The 20,918-nt window shown below is 36.0% G+C and overlaps 1 protein-coding gene across 4 annotated transcripts in view; it reads left to right on the top strand.

Annotated features, from left to right (window-relative positions):
- Positions 1–20,918, top strand: part of PTPRM (protein tyrosine phosphatase receptor type M) — a 1,028,886-nt gene that overhangs the window by 536,948 nt on the left and 471,020 nt on the right. For all 4 annotated transcript variants that reach the window (XM_036752813.1, XM_036752827.1, XM_036752817.1 and 1 more), the window contains 4 exons: positions 1,115–1,423; positions 9,497–9,606; positions 17,154–17,355; positions 19,379–19,481. In XM_036752813.1, the coding sequence (XP_036608708.1) occupies positions 1,115–1,423; positions 9,497–9,606; positions 17,154–17,355; positions 19,379–19,481 (724 nt within the window). The remainder of the gene's footprint in view (positions 1–1,114; positions 1,424–9,496; positions 9,607–17,153; positions 17,356–19,378; positions 19,482–20,918) is intronic.

Here is a 20,918-nt window from a genome sequence, read left to right as displayed (position 1 = left end):
TTAAAAAAATTTCTATTTTTCTATTTTCTATTGTATTTCTATTTTTTTTTTAAATTTCTGGATCTGCCTTGAAGATTTTGTTTTTGTTTGTTCCCTTTTTACCTAGACAAAGGTAAATGCAGGTTTGTTTGTGCAGTGAAAGGTTATTTTTTGTTGAATCTGTTAGTACTATATGACTTGTTTAAACCAATATCTAAAGCATTTAGTCACTTTATTAGAAAGCAAAAATGATGGAAACCCCTGGAGAATGTTTAGAACAGTCTTGGTGAAGATACATTGATTAATAAACAAGAGAGGGGGGTATGCATATTAATTTGTTTATGAGGGATCTCTAGCTCATTAGAACTTTTCTAAATATTCAGCTAGTGAAGCAGTAGATAAAATTAGACATTCTCTTTAATCTTATAAAAGTTTCTAATCATGAAAAAAGCCCCAATATTTTCCATAAATATCTGCCAGATATTTCCTAATAGTAGTAATTTAGATATACAAAGTAATTCAGCAATCTTGAAGATTCCATGGAGATTATTATAGTCTATTGGAGGAATGTTAACTTGAGTTAGCTTTCTTATCACAAAATCCCCTGAGGTAGAAGTTACTTCTCCATCCTCAAATCTCTTGTGCCTTGTGTTTTTCTGAACCCCAGACTAAATACATGGCCTTTCAAAATGTTCCCTTTTGTTTTTTACATCTCCTTAAAAGTACATTTTGTTTTGTTGAAATAGGGAACATTGTAGAAAATCTGGGTTGTATGGTAACCAAGCATGCATTGCTTTCTTTTTTTGGACCTCTCCTATATAGTTATGTATCAATTTATATTATAATTATTTATATGTATGTTATCTCTTCTCTTCAATTATATGCTTTTTGGATGCAAGGATTTTCTCTTTTGTTTCATCTTTTTATATTCTGTCCATATCACAGTGTCTTTCACAAAGTATCTTTCTCTTAATAAATGTTTATTGAATGAATATAGTCACCTCCTGAGTTTATATAAAATTATTTTCATTGGCCACTACTACACCATCTGGTAAAAGACACACTGGAAGTGCATAACAAGACCAAAAAACCCAAACTCATCTGATGCAGTCTGATACAATTTTTTTTTGTACAGATCCCATGCGTGGACCTAGAAAACTCGAAGTAGTAGAGATCAAATCCCGGCAAATCACAATCCGTTGGGAACCATTTGGCTACAATGTCACTCGCTGCCATAGTTATAACCTCACTGTCCATTACTGTTACCAAGTGGGAGGACAAGAGCAAGTCCGAGAAGAAGTAAGCTGGGACACAGATAATTCACACCCACAGCACACAATCACTAACCTGTCACCCTACACCAACGTCAGTGTGAAACTCATCCTTATGAATCCAGAGGGACGAAAAGAAAGCCAAGAGCTTATCGTACAGACAGATGAAGACCGTGAGTACTTTAAAATTACATTTTTCAGTGAAGCTTTTAAAAAAAATTCTTCCTTTTAACAATACCTTGCTTTAAAAATGAGAACTGAAACAGGATTAAAAAAAATCCAAGCTTTAATAAAATATATGCTTATACTGCATGCCCATGTTTGCTTCTTATATTTAAGCAGCGGGAAGGATCTGTAGTGAGGAAATAGGGCTTAGATCTGTGATTTCATTGGTCTAGGGCAATGGCGTCAAACTCATATACAAATCTGGGCAATGAAATTTTGTATAAAGATGTCAGAGGGCCACACGTTGACCTTAAAGCCATATATTGACATTATCTAGTTTGCGTTTTATTTGTTTTGTTAAATATTTTACAACTACATTTTGATCTGATTCAGCATTGGTGGAGAGTATTTATGTCCATGTATTTGAGACCTCTGGTTTAGGGAACTCCCAGGTAAAGAAACTGTCTCTACCAATGCAGGCCTCTCTTCTGCAGCTTGAGAGTTTGTTGTCTAAAGCACTAGGGGTACATTTGCTTAGGGTCATGTGATGGGAGACTATCAAAGACCCAGATCTTCTGATACTAAAGACAGCTATCCACTGTATCATACTGCCTTTCTGTAATTATAGTAACATATAGTCATATAAGGTTCATAGTTATTGTTCATCATAATTTCAATCAGTCAGTTAGCATTTATTAATCACCTACTATGGGCCAGGCGTTGTGCTAAGTATCTGAAATATTATTCTCACCTTTCTAGGCTGTGTTAAGATTGTGTTGAGATGGCATAAGAAAGTGCTGGGTCTGGAATCAGGAAGACCTGAGTTCAAATCTGGCCTTAGACACTTACTGTATGATTCTGGACACATACATCACTCATCCTTGTTTGCCTCAGTTTTCTTATCTATAAAATGAGGTGAAGAAGGAAATGGCAATGTACTCCAGGTTCTTTTCCAAGAAAACGCCAGATGGGGCGGGGAAGAGTTGGAAACAACTGAAATAACTAAACAACAACGAATATTTACAAAACATTTTGCTCTTGAGAGGCATCTCGGTGTAATGGTCAGAGGATCAGCCATAAAGTAATAAAACCTTGAGTCTGAATCCCGTCTGTGACACTAAGTCTGTGATTGAGGGATATGGATTAAATCTCTTAGCAAAGCCTTCTAATCTACCCTTCCCGTTTTATCAGTAAAGACTTGAGGCCTGGGTCTGTTATGTGACAGATCCTGAATGGCAGAGCTGCAATTGGAACCCAAATCCTCTTGTACCAAATTCAGTGCATTTTCCACCGTCTTTTACAGTCTTTTAAACTGGTGCAGTGGAATGCGGGCTCTTTGGAATCAGAAGACCAAGATTCAGATCCCAGTTCTGCTGGGTAGTAACTTGTGTGTCTTTGGGCACTTAACTTCTCTGAGCCTCAGATTCCTCATTTACAAAATGAAGGCATTTGCCTGTCTGACCTGTGAAGTCTCATACAGCTATAAATTGGTTATCTCATGATACTGTAAATTATGAAGAACTAGCAAAACAGAACTCAATTAAACAATTCTTTTGGAGGTATTGTTACTTAGTTGTTCTCAGTTGTGTCCCACTCTTTGTGACCCCTTTTGGTGTTTTCTTGGCAAAGATATTGGAGTGGTTTGCCATTTCCTTCCCTAGCTCATTTTACAGATGAGGAAACCGAGGCAAACAAGGTTAAGTGACTTGCCCAGGGTCACACAGCTAGTAAGTTTCTGAGGCTGGATTTGAACTCAGTTTTCCTCACTCTAGGCCTGGCACTCTATCTACTGTACCACCTAGCTTCCCGGCAATTATAGACATTAAAAAAAAAGATAGAAACCCATAGCCTACTTTGCAGAATTTGTCTAAAATTGGAGGAAACACTGTGTAATGAACTGTTCTGGACTTGACATTAAGAGAGACCCCAGAGCTTGAATTTTTGCTTGTAATGTGATAGTGATGTGACCCTGGATGAGTCTTTTAATTAGCCTTTCTGAGTATCAGTTTCCTCATCTCCAAGTTGGTGATACATAATAATAGCTCCCTCATAGGGTTGTGGGAAAAATCAATGCACATCATGGACCTAAAGCTACTGTATGTGCCAGTTTTATATTATAGTGTCAATAAATGATACAGAACTTGGAGGTCATTAAATTCGAACAAATAAGGTTAGTTTAAGTGCTATTCCGACACATGACTTTCATGTAGACAGTTGTGCAGAACTTTCAACCATTCTCACACTTCTTCCTGAAAGAAAAGCCCATCTTAATGTACCAGAATTCTTCCTGCAGTGTACTATGGTACTACAATCTCCAAAGAACCAAAATTGGGAGGTACCCAGTAGTCAACAGAGAGACATATGTATTGGACATAAATAGACTGTAGCATGTTTAACAGTAACTAATTGTGGGCAAGAAGTGACATAAGATATATCCTCAACAAGATATACTGGAAAAGGAGGCAAACTGGTTTTGTAACAAGAGTAAGAAAAAAAGTAGTGTGGCCTGTGTGCTACATGGCTATATCATGTACTTCTAAGAACCCTAGCGATAGATCTCTAGGCTATTGGATTGAGGATTTATGGGAGATTTCTGGTAAGCGTTCTACAGGGTAAGAGTGGTTGGGTTACAATGTATACCTTTCGAAGAAAGTACCCATTACATCAGTGAGAACATAGATCTGCTGAAATAACCTGAAGATAATGAAATATAATACAACAACATATATTCCCATGTATAATACACACATATACACACATAGATGCGTATATACTTATAAACATATATGCAGACACACATTTATATACATATATGTGCAAATACAAATGAAAATATAAAAACCATTTTTTTTATTTTTGTACTAGAGTTGCTAATATTAATATTATCATCACTCATTAATGATAACATTTTAGTGTTTTAAAATAATAATAATAATAATACCTTGTTTTCTTATACTAAACCCACAAGTCTTTATTATAGACTGCAAGCTATGTGTCCAACATGTGGCAGATTCAACATGATGGTTTACTTAGAAAATCCTAGGGAATCAACAAAGAAACTGAGATGACTAAGAGTTTCATTAGAGTTGCAGGCTAAAAAATAAATACACAAAAATCAATAGCATTTTATATAGTAATGACAAAATTCATATAGAAGGAAAGTCACATTCAAAATAACTACAAAATGAATAAAATATCTGGGAATCAATCTACCAAAGCACATTTGAAACCTGTATAGATATGATTTTAAAGTGACTCCTCTGTTTCCCTGTTTGTGAAATGAAACTCTGAAATTCTGTTTTTCAAGTAGCTGTAAATATGCAGGAGATAAATTTGCACTGCAATGAAATTACTGATTCCAGAAGGTTTCAATTTATACTATTATATTTGCAGTTTTCACAGGTCATGCTAGAATCCAAATTAATTGTGCTTGCTTTCCTATACTTCTTTTGGCCAAAGGTAGATATAATATCCAATGAAATTTTTCAGGACTTATTATAGGTCACTGGCAAAATTTAATAACATGACCAATAAATGATATTTTGCCATTTGAAAAGAAAACCTAGTTTAAGTAGGAAAGAGTTCTATAAGTCACCTTTGTCCTTGGTGGGAAAAAATATTTTTCACCATGCTTCTGAAATCAACGGACTCTCCTAATGTACCCCCTCCCCCAAATTCTTAGATTTTTTGATCTGAAGCCCAAACTCTGACACTCTAACATGGCATGAATCTATGACTTCTTATACTCCCTGAGAGAGCTGATAATTACTGTTGGAAGGAGAACTGATATCTAAGAATTTTTCCTTTAACTGAACCTGTTATTTCGTTTCTGTAAATAACTCCTGGTGAGAGATTGTCCTTACATTGCAATGCTGGCTGGTTGATAACTTCTCTCAAACTTACAATTTTAGAGTTACATAAGACTCTGAGAAGCTATATGGCTTACCTAGGGTCATACACCTAATATGAGATTCTGAATCCATTTCTCTATGCACTATGTTATACTGATTCTCATATGAAACCATTATGGAATAAAAAAATGTGTTAAACTATTTTGTATAGATTTTAAATGCAGTAAGAGTTCAGTTGTAGGCTGGAGTAGTTAGTAAAAGCTTCACAAAAGAGGGGAAGCTTGAGCAGGCCTTTGAAATATTGTTAAGATTTAGACAGAAGAGGAGGGGGATGAGGATGTTCCTGTATGGGGAAAAAAATAAAAATAGAATAAACTATACAGGGACAATAGACATGAAGATATAGGCATAGAGAACAGATCTGGTCATCTTCAATGAAGGGTACATCTTGGGAAGGACTGGAAATAAATTTGGAAAATTGGAGTGGAACTAGACTATGGAAAGCTTTAAAATTCAGAATTTGGGGTTTAATGAGTGTATCAGTAAGGCAAGATTCATGATATCTATGGTGATCATGAATATGCCTGTATAGTTTGGAATCACAAAGTATAGGCAAAGAAGGCTGAAGAAGAAAACATTTATTCAGACACCAGAGGATCAAATCCCAGAACCAATAACCCCAATTTGACATAGCAGTAATTGTATTCCAAAGCTAGTAAGTCTACCTCAATGTAACAGCAAGGAGATTAAAACACAGTATCACAGCAAAGAGCCAAGCCATCCTGTAATCTTGCCTTCTGCTAGGGCCTTCCAGTAAACACTCACTCATGAATCCTGTCTGCTTGTCTGAGTCCTCTCCTCCCACGGTTCTGAAAGCCCTTGCAATTCTCAGAGCCCCTCCAGTTCTCTCTCTCTCTCTTCCAATTCTCCTTCTTGCAGTTCTGTCTTCTTCGCAGCTCTCTCTACTCTGTAACTCCCTAGTCTAAGCTTAATGGCTACCCAAAGGGTATATATACCCTGTGTAGGCCTGGGGCTTAGCACCTAGTAGCAAATGGGTGTAGGCCTGGGACTTAGCACTTGATAGCAAAAGGGCATGGACCTGCCCACAAGCAAGCCTCTCCTAAGTAAGCTTCCCTTAACTAGCTCCACCTGGGGCCTATTGAATGGGCCAGGAAGAGCTGTGATCACAGTAGCACCACAATGAGATATTTCATAGACAATCATTGTAGGTTATTGAACTAGGGGTGGCATGATGAAACTAGTGGTCTAAAGACGTTCCTCTTGACAACTGGATTTAAACTATGTTTGAGAGGGAAGTGAATAATCATGGACAAAGATTGGAGACTCACAGCAATTGAGGCATGGAATTTCAGGTGACTAGAAATAATGAATCCAAGAGATTTGGGTTTTTTTTAAGTATTTTTGGTTACTTGCCCAATTCGTTGATATGCTCTTTTTTCTTTATTTATGTAAACATTTAGAGTTCTAAATTTTCCCATAAGTACTGCTTTGACTGTATCCCGTAAATTTTGTTATATTGTCTCCTTAAATGAAATTATTGACTGTGTTCTTTGAACCACTCATTCTATAGGATTATTTTTTACTTTCCAATTAATTTTAATCTATGCTTCAAAAATCATTAACTCAATGTAATTTTGATTTTATTATGGTCAGAAAAAGATTTATTTAATATTTCTGCTTTTCTGCATTTATTCGTGAGGTTTTTATGCCCCAACGTGGTCAATTTTTGTGAAGGTGCCATGCCTAGTTAAGAAATAGGTATACTTATTTGTATTCCCGTTCCATATTCTCCAGAGGTTTATCATATCTAATTCTTCAAATATTTATTCATTCCATAATTTCTTTCTCTTTATCCAAGAACCATTTGGCTGGGGGTGGGAGGGTGGGGGGGAAAACACATCTTGGGGATTGTTTGGATAGAAAAACTGGGATAGAAAATTTTAAAAGTTTCCAACCTAAGAGACCGCAGGGGTGGGAAACCTGCAGTCTCGAGGCCACATATAGCCCTCCAGGTCCTCAAGTGTAGCCCTTTGACTGAATCTAAACTTCATAGATCAAATCCCCTTAATAAAAGGATTTGTTCTGTAAAACTTGTACTGAGTCAAAAGGCCATACCCAAGGACCTAGAAGGCCACATGTGTTCTGAAGATTGTAGGTTCCCTACCCCCTGGATTGGAGGAATGTTGACAACACTGATAAAAACTGTTTAATTAGGAATCAGAATTTAGGTGTATACACACACATATGTGGAAATTAAACTTAGGCTTTCATCATTTTGAGTCTAATTCTCTATTCATTATGTCATGCTACATTCCTTTGTAGGCTGTTTCAAAAGTCTTTTTTGCAGTTTTAATCTATTAAAGCTTTAAACTGCACTAATTCTTTTGGACTTTCCTATATATTGTATACCCATATATATTATACAGTGACCAAAAAATTCATCATTCTCTTTCCAGAGTGGTGATAAGCCGCTCTGAACCTAGCTAGACTATTCTCTGTATAGAATGAAGATGTATATATAGATTGCCACTGAGTCTACACTCCTATGGAATCTGCTATGGCTTGTACTCTACTGCCTTAGTCTTACAAATTCCTACAAAGCCATAATGAGGTATCAGAAGAGAAATTTTTTAATGTCATTATAAATTCTGTCATAAAAATATATAATGTATTTGAAAGTCAGCTCTAAAATTATTTTTGGATTATCCATTGTTTAGGATCATCTTTGCCCCAGCTCTCCTGTCCTTGGCTAGTGAAATGTCTGCATGTCAATAAATGTTTATTAAGTATTTATTATATTCAGACATTGTGCTAAGTGCTGGAGTTACGAAGAAAGGCAAAAAGACAGTCTGCTCTCAAGGAGTTCACAGTCTAATGCAGGAAACAGAATGCACACAGCCATGTACAAATAATCTTTGAACAGGACAACTTAAAATACTCAACAGAGGGATGACATTAGAATTAAAAAGGATTGGGAGGACCTTCATGTAGAAGGTGGGATTTTAGCTGCAATTTGAAAGAAGCCAAGCAGTCTCTGGAAGATTAATGAAATGTCTTTATGTTGCTGTGCTATAGATGTGTGTCTGTGTATAGTATACTCTTGAGACAGTAATAATACACATTTATAGAGTACATTAAAAGGTATGAAGAACTTTACATAGGTCATCTTATTGGGCCACAGAACAACCCTGTGAGGAAGGTACTATGGGTTTTACTGTCTCTGTTTTACAGATGAGGAAAGCGAGACCTAGTTAATTTTAACTGATTTTCCGAAAGTGCCTACATTAAGTGTTGTAGGTAGGACTTGAACCCTTATTCCAGGTCCAGAATTATGTCCTCTACTTCCTGTTACCTTTCCCTATATCCCTTATTTGATCATTGATTTTTATAGCTGTTTCATGTTAAGAAATTTATTTCATGAGACAGCTTTTCATTGTCACCATTTTTTGTTTCTGGAATACAGTGTGTCCTTGGTACTAGTTGGTGACCAAGCAAGTCTACAGATGAGATCATGGTTATGTTACATGTGATTTTGTATCATGAATAAAGAGATTTTTTTTAAAAAAAATTACTTGGGTTATGTGAGAAGACTTGTGTGAAAAACTGGTTTGTTTTTTTTTTTGGCCATGATCATTTTTTCCTGAAAAATTATTACCTTCTATCATTTAATGACATCAGTTAAATTTGATTGTGCTTCAGGCATTACAGGGAGCAACATAACACAAATGAAAGAACACTGAACCTCAAGTCAGAGGACCTAGTTCAAATCCTAGCTTTGCCACTCTCTACCTGGTTGACTTTGGATAGCCTTCTGGGGCTCCGTTTCCTCATGTGTAAAAAGAAGGGTGATGGAGTAGATGAAATGTTAAGATCCCTTGTAGCATTAAATTTATGACTATGTTTCTAATTTTTATTTTCCTTTAAAGAATAGATAACATGACATGAAAATTTATTGAATGTCAGTATTTTCTCTTACTTTAAGGAAGAGATGACTGGATATTGTTTTCATTGTTTTCCTCTAAAGGAAAATCCTTCTAGCCAAGGGGAGGTGGGAAGGAGAGGATTAAGGGAATAATTCTATCTACTACTTGAAAGTCTCTGTGGGAGAATGATTATATCTGCAGAATGTCAAATGCCATTCTTCATTAAGAAATTAAAACCTAACTGATGTTCAGCTGACCAAAACTGTACTTTTGTTGTTCTTGTTAGTTCCAAGTTCTGTTCCCATTGAATCTATCCAAGGAAGTACTTTCGAGGAGAAGATCTTTCTTCAGTGGAGAGAGCCAGCTCAGACATATGGTGTGATCACCTTCTATGAGGTAGAGTACATATAAATTTAATTATAATTTCAGTTCAATTAAGCAAGTGTTTAGCAAGTGCCTACTAATTGTGATTTAAAGAATCCCATCAAATGCCAATAAATTTACCTTGAATGAGTATGGAGTTGTTTTGATAAAGAATTAAATGAGTCATTTAATTTCTCTATTTTTTTGTTTTTTTTTTAATTTTTGCAGGGGGAAAGGCAGGGCAATTGGGGTTAAGTGACTTGCCCAAGGTCACACAACTAGTAAATGTGTCAAATGTCTGAGGCCAGATTTGAATGCAGGTCCACCTGACTCCAGGGCCAGTGCTCTACTCATTGTGCCACCTAGCTGCCCCTAAATAGTCATTTAAAGCAGGCTTTTTTTTTTACATGTAAACACAGAGGTACAATAAATGTAAGTTACAATCTATGATATATATATATATTTTTTTGAATGAGTATTTGTAATGAATTGGGTGTGTCCAGGTTAATAATTGCATGTTAAATACATAAAATATTGAAAATTGTCTTTCTTTAAACACTGAATTGTTTTATTTTGTTTAGGTACTAAATATTTCAGAAGTTTAGCTCTTGATGTTTCTTAACCATAAAATATTGTTTTGCTGAATTGTAAAGAATACAGATTATGCAATTTAAAAGTCAATAAAATTCACCTGGGGAGTGACAATAGAATAATGACTCTTGATTTTCAGGAATTAGCAACTCTCTTTAGACTTCAGTGACACTGTTATATCTCGTGATGTATGTCAGATAGTTGAATCATAGTGAAGAAGATTTTGATGAATTGTTCAAGAAAAAATAGAAATAGCAGTGGTGACAGTCATCACCACATTTGTATGAGAATCATTTCACTAAGCCTATTGTAATCGAAGTAAGCAGGTAGATTTTTTTTAAGCCAGCATTTATTTGAATGCAAATTCAACAAAATTATATGTTGTTAGGTTTCTGGGAATTGCTGCTGCTCCTCATCTGGAACCTCTGCTTGAATACCTTTCAGAAAAACTGACAAAAGACTGAGCAGATTAAGCTGTCAGACAGTAATCACTGTTCACCCTCATATCTGACCCAACTAGCCTTACATTTATGTTTCCATAAATCTCCCGAAACTTGGTATTGAAATGCAAAAAAAAAAAAAAAAAGAAAGAAAGAAAAAAAGAAAAGAAAGAGGAAAAAGAAAGAAAGAAAGAAAAATTAATTGAAAGCTTAAAGGAATTTCAATAAAAGAAAAAACTAATTTCAATGCTAAGCTATTGATGTTGTTCAATGGCTGTCTTACTGTAAAATGGAAGATATATTAAGAAAATGCATGACTTGTCCCTTGTTTCATAATTACTTCTGACAATTGACTGTTTGACCACAGTTTTTAGAGTTTGTCATCTTAATTGCTCTGATGTTTTTAGGCTTCACTTGTATGAAAATTAGGTGGAGAAACAACTTTTTTTGGTAGAAAAATATATATGATATATTGGGGCAGCTGGAGGACTCAGTGGATAGATTACTAGGACTAGAGTCAGGAAGACCTGAGTTCAAATTTAACCTCAGGCGCTTACTAGCTCTGTGAGCCTGGGCAAGTCACTTAACCTCTGTTTGCTTTAATCAACTGGAAAAAGAAATGGCAAACCACTCGAGTATCCTAGCCAATAAAACTCCATGGAAAGTGTGGTCCATGGGGTCACAAAGAGTAGGACACCATTAAACGACAATATGATATCAGCCTTGGAAGTAAAGCTGTGATGATGAGAGAAGGGGTCAGTTGCCTCTGAAGATACATATGTTTGTCTAGAGCCAGGGCAGTGAAAGCCAGCCTCTCCTCATCTATTGCTACAGGAATGCATATTTCTCAGTTAAACAATTAAGTACTTAAACAATAAGAATAGAAATCCCAACAGGAGAACGCATTAATCTCTGGGAGTTTAGCAGACAGGCTCTCCCAGGTGAACACTAATGTGAAATGCTGGTACAATGGGGATGGATGAATGTGTCATAAATCAGGCTTTTTGAAAAATAAAAGTATATGCATAAGCACAGAAGATCAATTCACTTTACATGGTACCGGAAGGGAAAGCTTAGAACTTTTTTGAGTTGAGTTTAATGACTAAACATAAAATCTTCCTGGATGCACAGGCCTTTTCTCTGTCCTCTCTTCTATAATACCATCACCTTTTTATGTTCATTGTTCCTCTTTTATTCATGATCATAATAATACCTTACACTTGTATGTAATCATAATAATGCTATGCATCTACTATTTACAAAGTGTGTTTACATTCTTTGTCTGATTTGTGCTTCACAACAACCCTTAGGTGCCCCCAGAGCTGTGTTTTACTGAGAAGGAAAAGGACTCTTAGCTGATATAACTTGCCTATGGTAACTCGTCAGATAAGTGAGGGAAATTCCACTGAAAAACAGGTCTTCTGCCTTCAAGATTGTGGGGTTTTTCTCCCCCATCCCTCTGGCAAAGAATAATATAATATAACTAATGATTTCTCAAAGTCAAATCTTACATACCTCGAGATTAAACCTGGTTAGTATAGAGGTCCTGTCAATCAGAATATAGGGAACTGTGCAAGTGGGAAAAATAGGGACATCAAATAAAAGACAAGGACTGCAATATGGATTAGAAAAGAAAAAATTAAATAATAAAGGAAACCAAGCATCTTTTTTTGGAGAAAGAAGTAGAATTTGATAATTGTGTGTGGACCTAAAGATGAAAATAAACAAACATTAGGATAAAAGAAGACAAAACATATATGTGTGTGTGTGTGTATGTGTGTGTGTGCATAGATAGATAGATAGATATAGATGTAGATATAGATATAGATGGTATGATAAAGGTAACCACAGGAAAAAAATTAGGAACTATTTGTAAATTAAAAGAATAAAGAATTATTCTTTTTCTTTGCACAAACACTCTCAGACTTCTTTGGTTTTTGCTCAGCGAGGTAATGACAGTGGTAAAAATAGACCCCAATATCTGCTGTCCTAGGAGCTTCAAGTTAGGTCAACAAGCATTTATTAAGTGCTTACTAGGTGACAGGCACCATGCTAAGTTCCCCATTGCTCACTGTTCATCTGCTTTAAGGAGGACTAGGTTTGACTAAATTTGTTTGGTCTCCATGAGGGACAGTTAGTTTCACTTTAGCTATCTTACAGCTGTCTTCCCTTAGTGTAAATTTACCTCCACTATTGGACAGACTTCAAAATATATGCCTTCCTCATGGGCTGATAGATTTATCTCTTTGTTTTCTGTTACTCTCTCTTCCCTCTCTTTAGTATCAGAAGAAGTGATCCTGTTCTCTGACAATTTTCCACTGATTATTCATCCATTTTATCCTCTCTTCCCCCCTTTCTAGCCACCTTTGGACAAACTAAAATTCACGAGTCAACCCTAAGATACAACTAGTCTCAACAAAGTTCTTTTTTAAAAAAAAGATTGTTAAGCATTTATTATGTACCTTCTAGGTACCATGGTTGGTACGGCAAAAGATAAGCTATGACTCCTGATTTCAAGATACTTTCATGATAGTTAGAGGAAAGAATATGAATCTGTGAAAAAACAGAAATAGTCAGATGTGATGGAAAGAGTTCTAGACTTAGATTCAGAGGACCTAGGTAATCTAGGCCCCTCAACTTACTACCTGTGTGACTTTGAGCAAAGGTATGTTAACTTCTCTGGGCTTATTTAAAAAGCAGTTTAAACCATAGAAGAAAGATCACTTTTCATATAATTGCCAGATAGATAATTGCAGTAGGATTTCAAAGGGGAGACCTATCATTTCAGGACAGGATAGACAGACAGGAATTAACAGAAAGGTTGCTATGTGAGCTGGGTATAAAAGGATAGATAGGTGAAGAGGAAGGGAAAGGAATTCTAAGGGAGTGGACCGGTAACAGTGAAAAAAAACCATGGGGAAAGTGTGACACTTTCTGTAAAAAATAAAACAGTTTGAGTATAATGGAATTCTTGTAGGGCAGTAATGAAACGAGGCTGGAGAAGATACATTGATGCCTAATTAATTGAACCTCATATAACAAGATATGAAATATAGACATTATGTTAAAAGTAATGAGACAGTGATGATTTTTGTGTAAGGGAGTACAGGATTGATTGGAGATGTATGAGGCTAAGATACCATTGTGACAACAGTAGGTAATCCAAGAAGAAAGGGGTAAGAGCTTGAACTAGATTAACAGTGGAAACTGAGAGGAAGGGTTGCAAAGGAAAGAAATGAGGAAGGAAGAGCCAATGGAACTTGGTGCCTAAATATGGGATCAGAAAGGGAGAGGGAAGAATCAACAATGACTCAAGTTTTGGGCCTACAAAATGAGAAAATGATGCTCCCATAAATGAAAACAGGCAAATCAAGAGAAGAAACTATTTTAGACAGAGAGTTGAGTTCAGTTTCAGACACATTGATTTTGAAATATCAACAAGACATCCATGTTGTCTCATTGGAAATGGAAAAGGGAGGGGAGGGAAGAGGAGAGAGAGAGAGAGAGAGAGAGAGAGAGAGAATGAATGAATGAATGAATGAGAATCACAACTTGTAGATTTGAAAGTCTTCTACATTTCAGTTCATCCAGTAATCAATAAATATTTATTTAGTTTCAGGCACTTTGCTTATCTCTAGAATAGAAAAAAAAATAAATAATACTTACCTTCAACGGAGCTAACATTCTATTGAAGGAGACGATGTGCCCATATTTAAGTATGGTTAAAAAAAACAAACAAAACTAAGTTGTTAAATTTAAGACAGTGAGAGAGGATCCCAGCCTTGGGAAGAATAAACTTCAGTATCGTCCTGAAGGAAGGGTAGGATTCTATGAAGTGCACAAGAAGAGGCCCTTCATTCCTGCCTTGCAGAAATGTGTCTGGGCTGTTACAAAAGGCCAGAGTTGAGAGAGAGAATATCATATGAAGCGAACAGAGAGAAAGCCAGTTCAGCTAAACCATAGAGTGTGGGAAGGAGAGTAATGTAAAATGATGCTGGAAAGATAAAGTAGATGGTCAAGTTCTAAAGGGCTTCAGAAGTCAAGCAGAGGAGCTTATATTTTATCCTAGAGGCAACAGAGAGCCATTGAAGTTATTGCATAGAGAAGTAACAGGGTCAGAAGGCAAAAATTTAGCAGATATATGGTAGATGGATTGGAATAGGGAGAGACTTGAGTCAGGAATATCAATTATGAACTCACTGCAATAGTCCAAGTGAGAGATGATGTTTGCTAGAACCAAGGCAGTAGCTATGTAAGCAGAGAAAAGAGTTGGATGCAAGAGATATTATAGAGGTTAAAATGACAAGTGTTGTCAACCGATTGTGAGAAATATTGAAAGTGAGAATAACATTAAGGTTGGGATCCGGAGTGACTTAGATTTGGAGGATGGTGATATACTCAACATAGGGAAATCCTCAAGCAAAGGGAAACTGGGAAGAGGGGAAGGATTGGGAGGGAAGATAATGAGTTCAGGGAGGCTAGAAAAGGGTAGTCCCCTCAATAGAAAAAAGCAGATTGGGTTGAAAGGAGTAGAGGCAGTAGTCATTGAGACCAAGGAAACAATGTGATTAAAAAGAACAATGGACCTAACACTAAACCTTAATTAATGGTCTTATTTAGGGGGCAGAAAAAGATAAAACAATTAACAATGGAGATAGAAATAGAACTGTTACAAAAATAGAAGAAAAAATAGAATTTGGTGACATCATGGAAGCCAAGAGAAAAGAAAGTTTATAGAAAGACAGGTGATCCAACTCTCTCTTGAATATTGCAGATGTCAAATAGAAAAGAGGAAAGGAAAGTAGATTTAGCAACTAGAAAATCATTTTTGACCTTCAGAAATATGGTTTGAGTAGAGTGATGTACACTGGAAACCAGATTAGGAATAGTTAAAGTGAGTTAGTGGAATTAGTACTTAAAGACTGCTAGTTCAAGAATGAAAGTAAGGGGAAAATATTAGCTGGTTGGTGGCAGTACAGTCAAAGGTTGACTGTAGTCTAGAGCTAGGTTAAACATACTAGAACATAGGTGTCTAGCTTAATGGGTTATCCTGACAGCTAAGAATAGAGATCTAGGCAATAGACCATCATGTTTTATCTTTTTTTCCAGGTCAGCTTAAGCATATGACAGATAATACTTTGTGAATAAAAGCCATTAAAGGGTTAATATCCTGAATATTCTATCAGTCTGATCATGTCAAGCATGGTTGTGATTAAAGTATAGAGCAAACATTTTCTTGCTAAAGCTTAGTTGATTCGATCTAAATATTCTTTCAGAGGTCTTCTTAATTATAATGATATGGTATAAACATAAGAAAAAAAGAATGTCAATTATCACTTTGTATAATAACAGTGTTAGTGTTCATGTACATAAATTACAAGTGAGTCTACCAATTTAAGAGCAAAAAAAGGTGCTTGGTTTTGCAATTTAAAACTTTTGAATCGGTTCCTAATTTAGAAATTATGTCATTAAAGCCAGTAGAAGTCAGCAATCACCACTGAAAACTTCTGTTTGGAACGTGTGATGAACTCATTTTGGAGGTTTAAATTAAAAAAAAAAACGAGTAGCATTTGACAGGACAAAATTTAAAGACTCTCATCTTTTCTTCACACATCAATTTTTGAGAGATTTGTTGTTTCATCTGTATGGATATTCCCTTCACTCATATCTATTAAGCGTTTGAGGGGAGATTTGAACCTACATCTTCCTGACTTCAAGTCCAATGCCTTACATCCTGCAACCTCTCAATTCAAATCACATCATCTTAATGACATGAATTTTCAAGGCAAAAAAGAAGTCAACATGTGGTGACCAATCTTTCAGTGATGAGCCCTTGCATAGCAGAACAAGGCCTCAAAGTTAAGACCCTCTCTATCTCTAGCTCATCAGATTTGCCAGATGGCGTTCCACCCACGGTCACTTCCATACACCAATAAGGCATCAGAGTAGAACTTTAATAAGGTACTTTCTTCCTATGTCTATACATTTAACTGAGTTCACGTTTCAGCCCAAAGTAAAACCCTACCATCTTGATTAATAGCCAAAATTACTGAAGAGAACCAGAGATTCAATTTCAAGTACAAATGCCTTGGCTTTCTTTGTGGCACAGCATCTAAAACTACTCTTGTTATCAAAAGTGGACCATCTCCTTTAGCATAGTCTAATAATAGCTGCATTGATTAGAAATGAAACTACAAACATATTAGACCCTTTTCTTGTGTGGTTAATGGTATTTTTTGTTCAAATGATAGCATGATTTAGACATTTTAAAGGCAAACAAATTCAAGGTATTAACTTAAGCCCGAACCCATCTTTACCACCATAAACTATCTGGCCCCAAGTTCCTCTGTCTATAAAAGTAATAACTCATAACTGTCTTGGCTGAATTCCTGTGTCCCGTCATTGGATTCAGGATTTGAAGAGTCTAAGGGAGCAGGATAGCTTATCATAAAATGTCTGACAGTGCATACATCAGAAGGGTTTATTGGATAAAGATGCAATCTTGTCCATCTGCTCAAGATATTTTATCACATTCTGATTCTTTTGCAGATCACCTACAAGGCAGTCAGTTCCTTTGACCCAGAAATAGATTTATCCAATCAAAGTGGAAGAGTTTCAAAGCTGGGGAATGAAACTCATTTCCTTTTTTTTGGACTGTATCCGGGGACCACATACTCCTTTACTATCCGAGCAAGCACGGCCAAAGGCTTTGGACCTCCAGCAACAAATCAATTTACCACAAAAATATCAGGTATTGTTGAAAGCGATTGACTGTGTCCCTCATCAAAAGCAGCATCATCCTTCAGATGCTAAGTAAACAGTCCTCTTTCAGAGTGCTGGCCAGACTAAAAGACATTGTGAAATGTTTGAAATTTTTGTCCAACACTCAGTTTTGTGGGACTCTCGAGATTACCTTTTCAAAAGTGTGTAACTCATAATTTATGGAAGCGCAGAAATGAAGAGGGTGCAACTATGCCCGCTGCTGTTTCAGCATTTAGTGTTAGGGTTTTGGAACTGAGACAGAGGGTTCTGTTCAGTGTTCACTCATCCCTTACACAATTCTGAATTAACACAGAGACAGTGCTGGAAAATTCCTGTAATGAGCCATAGACGATTGAGAACTCAGCAGAAATACCTTTCTGTTATATGGATGGAGTTGGCTTATAGAGGGTAGCAACCTCCCAGGGTAATTCCTTCTTTAATAGACACAGGATGAGGGATGAAGACTGACAGCCCAAGACATAGTTACCTCTAACTTTTTAGCCCTGGAAATTCAACTGTACCTCCCTTCAGTGGCCAGACATTTTAAATGTGTTTACAGAGATATGTAACTATGTGGGAAGTCTTATTTGTGCTGATTTTTTTTCATTACTGTTTGGGGAATTAAGTTAGGCATCTGCTGTGAGATACCTAGCAGTGATGGAGTTCATTTCTCCAAAGAGTTCTTGATATTTTTCAAAATTTTTAGGCAATTGGGAGCCTATTTCTCATTTTTGGAGGGAAACCACCATCAGATGATACCACATTGTTTTGTTAGTATAGTGTTTTTAGTTTGACTCCCACTCATCCCTACTGGTTTTATTAAGATTTTGATGGATAATTGATAGCAAGAAAACACTGAGGAACACCACTAATTTTCCAGCAGGGTTTTGTTGGAGGTGAAGTTGAAGATTTCTTTTTGATCAGTTGTCACCCAAAGGATAAATTTACAGTGTATAGGCCAATGAAAATGATTTCAAATCTGAATTCAAATGTGATTGTAAATTTAATATAAAATGATCATGACAGAGCTAGAGGAAAAGGATAAACAATGAATAAGCTGAATAGGACTTTGGGAATGTAGACTTCACTGTAAAACTCCCAGAAACTAATATAATAGGACCAAGATGTAGCAGGGCTTTTCTTGACAAGACACAAAATTTTTTGTTAAATACTTTAAAGTAGTGTTTCTAAAATTTATCAATTCAATTCCAGAAGCATTGATTAATACTTACTATGGGCCAAGCACTGTGCTGGGCACCAGGTTATAAGATTAAAAATGAACCATCCCCTGCCTTCATGGAGCTTATATTCTACTGATCCTTATCACTGAATGCTTTCTCCTATGGATATATCTTCCCTCCATGCCTCTTTAATCATTCCTTTACGGAATGAACTCACATGAAACTAGCAGTCTCCTTTGTACATAGTACTAAGACGACTACCCAAAAGATTTTGAAGGCTTTTAGTTTTCTGCCTATGCTCATAATAGAACCAAAAGCTATGCCAGGAGATTCTTGGTAAGAGGAATTTGGGTCCAGAAAACATTGCCTTACCTAATTGATAGCCTCAATGCCTCAAACTTAGCAACACCTTCCAACTTCCTTGAGGACTCTTTGGGCATCTGGACCCACAGTCTGAAGAATATTATTTATAGCAAAAGTATACTGAAACATTTTTTTTCTGGCCTTAACACATTTTTGAAATTGTCCTTGGAATATGCATAGTTAATTTTGGAGCTCCTGTGTGAAAAAAAATGCAAAATAGAAGGGCTTTACCTATTGTGTCTTCTGCCTGGCGGCTTTCTTTAGATATACATGTGGGGAAAATGTAAATAAAGTCTTTTTATGTTGATGGCCACCACTTTGTACAGAACTCAGTATATTTTTCATGTGCTCTTTGCCATGGAAAGAAAAATTTAAAAAAATAAACTGTTTCAAGAAAATCCAAATCTCTGACCAAGTAAATCAGATATAATGAGCGCCTCTCTCTCTCTCTTTCTCTCTCTCTCTCAGCTCCTTCCATGCCAGCATATGAACTGGAAACGCCTTTGAATCAAACTGATAATACTGTGACAGTTTTGCTGAAGCCTGCCCAGAGTCGAGGTGCTCCCATCAGGTATGGGCCAGGGGATCTGGGTACAGGAGCAAAGAGTCTTGATATTAACTTCCAATTCATTAATTTCTTGAGTGTGTTTCTTGGGGATTTTTTTCCACCCAGCAACCAGCTTGTAAACCCATATCTTTATTAGCTCTAATTAAATTAAATAGCTAAGGAAAAATGAAAGTGCTTTGATGTTGGCTGCTCAATAATTGTTTAAAGGATTTGATCCAGATGCAAGTGGCTTGTTCTTTGAAGATAAGGAACAAAGCCCCAGCCTTAGTTGGGTGGGTGGTTTCTTTACTTCTGAAGGTAATTGCTTGACTGCAGTGTTTAGAGTTCAAGAACAAATTACATTTTTGTCCTGAGCCATCTATTTTTAATAATCTCTCATTTTTGTTTACCTCAAAGGTTTAAGTCAATCCAATTTAAATGCATGTCTTAAAATATCTATATACATATATATGCATATATATATATACCTATGTGTGTATGTATGTGTATGAAAGACCATATTGGAAAGAAAAAGATTGTAGAATCTATGTCTGACCAGATATGAGTGTTTTTTTTTTCTTTTTTACTCCCAATGTGTGTTAATGGCTATAAATCCTCATTCTGTGATGCTTTGTATTTTATATCCTGGCATAAGATTATATGTAAATCTTACTGTCAGTAGAATTAAAGAAATCTGTTTTTCATAGGAAAGGGTAGAAGAATGCTGAAATATCCTAAATATGAATTTGACATATCTAATTAATCTGTATAAATGAAATTTGTGCTTGTTCTGTAGAGAATTTAAACTCTTTACCTTTGAATTACAATGAAGAATTTTCTTGATAATTAATATGTGTCATTACTTCAAGAAAAAAATTACCCTCAGAATGAAGAGCTATAAAAAATTTCCTGTGCCCATAGAAGATTTTCATAATTTTAGTTCATTTTTGATACGTGGTTCTATCCCATCACAAAGGAATGGAAATGTCATGCTGTGCTTTTCTCTAACAGTATCAAAGGCATTCTAAGAGCAATTAGATTACTTTCTGTTTTACATAAAATACCTGGTCTGAATTCCAGAGAATAGAAGTAGCGCACCCGTTGACATTTAAATCAAACATTTGTGATAGAGTGATTTTCTCCTAAAAACAGTTTGCCATGGAGAAAAGGTGAGGCAATAAAACCAGAGAGAGTATCGGAGCTAATCCGGGGCTTCAGAATGATAGAGGGATTGCTAGGGACTTCTATATAAAAGGTCTGGAGATGTTAGGAAAATGTTTTTGCTTCGTCTTATTATCTAGTTGTGCCCAATGAGAAAACACTTTGAAAACTGTAAATGTGCCCTATTGTTGCAAAACAACTTATCATCATCATCATTGTAAACACGGGACTTTTGGGGTCATCGTCTAGTCGAGAAGTGTGATAGAATGAATATCGTGCCTACAGTTGAGAGAGATGAGT

Source organism: Trichosurus vulpecula, chromosome 1 (assembly GCF_011100635.1).
Source record: "Trichosurus vulpecula isolate mTriVul1 chromosome 1, mTriVul1.pri, whole genome shotgun sequence".
NCBI lineage: Eukaryota > Metazoa > Chordata > Mammalia > Diprotodontia > Phalangeridae > Trichosurus > Trichosurus vulpecula.
This window is presented reverse-complemented; position numbering and strand designations above follow the sequence as displayed.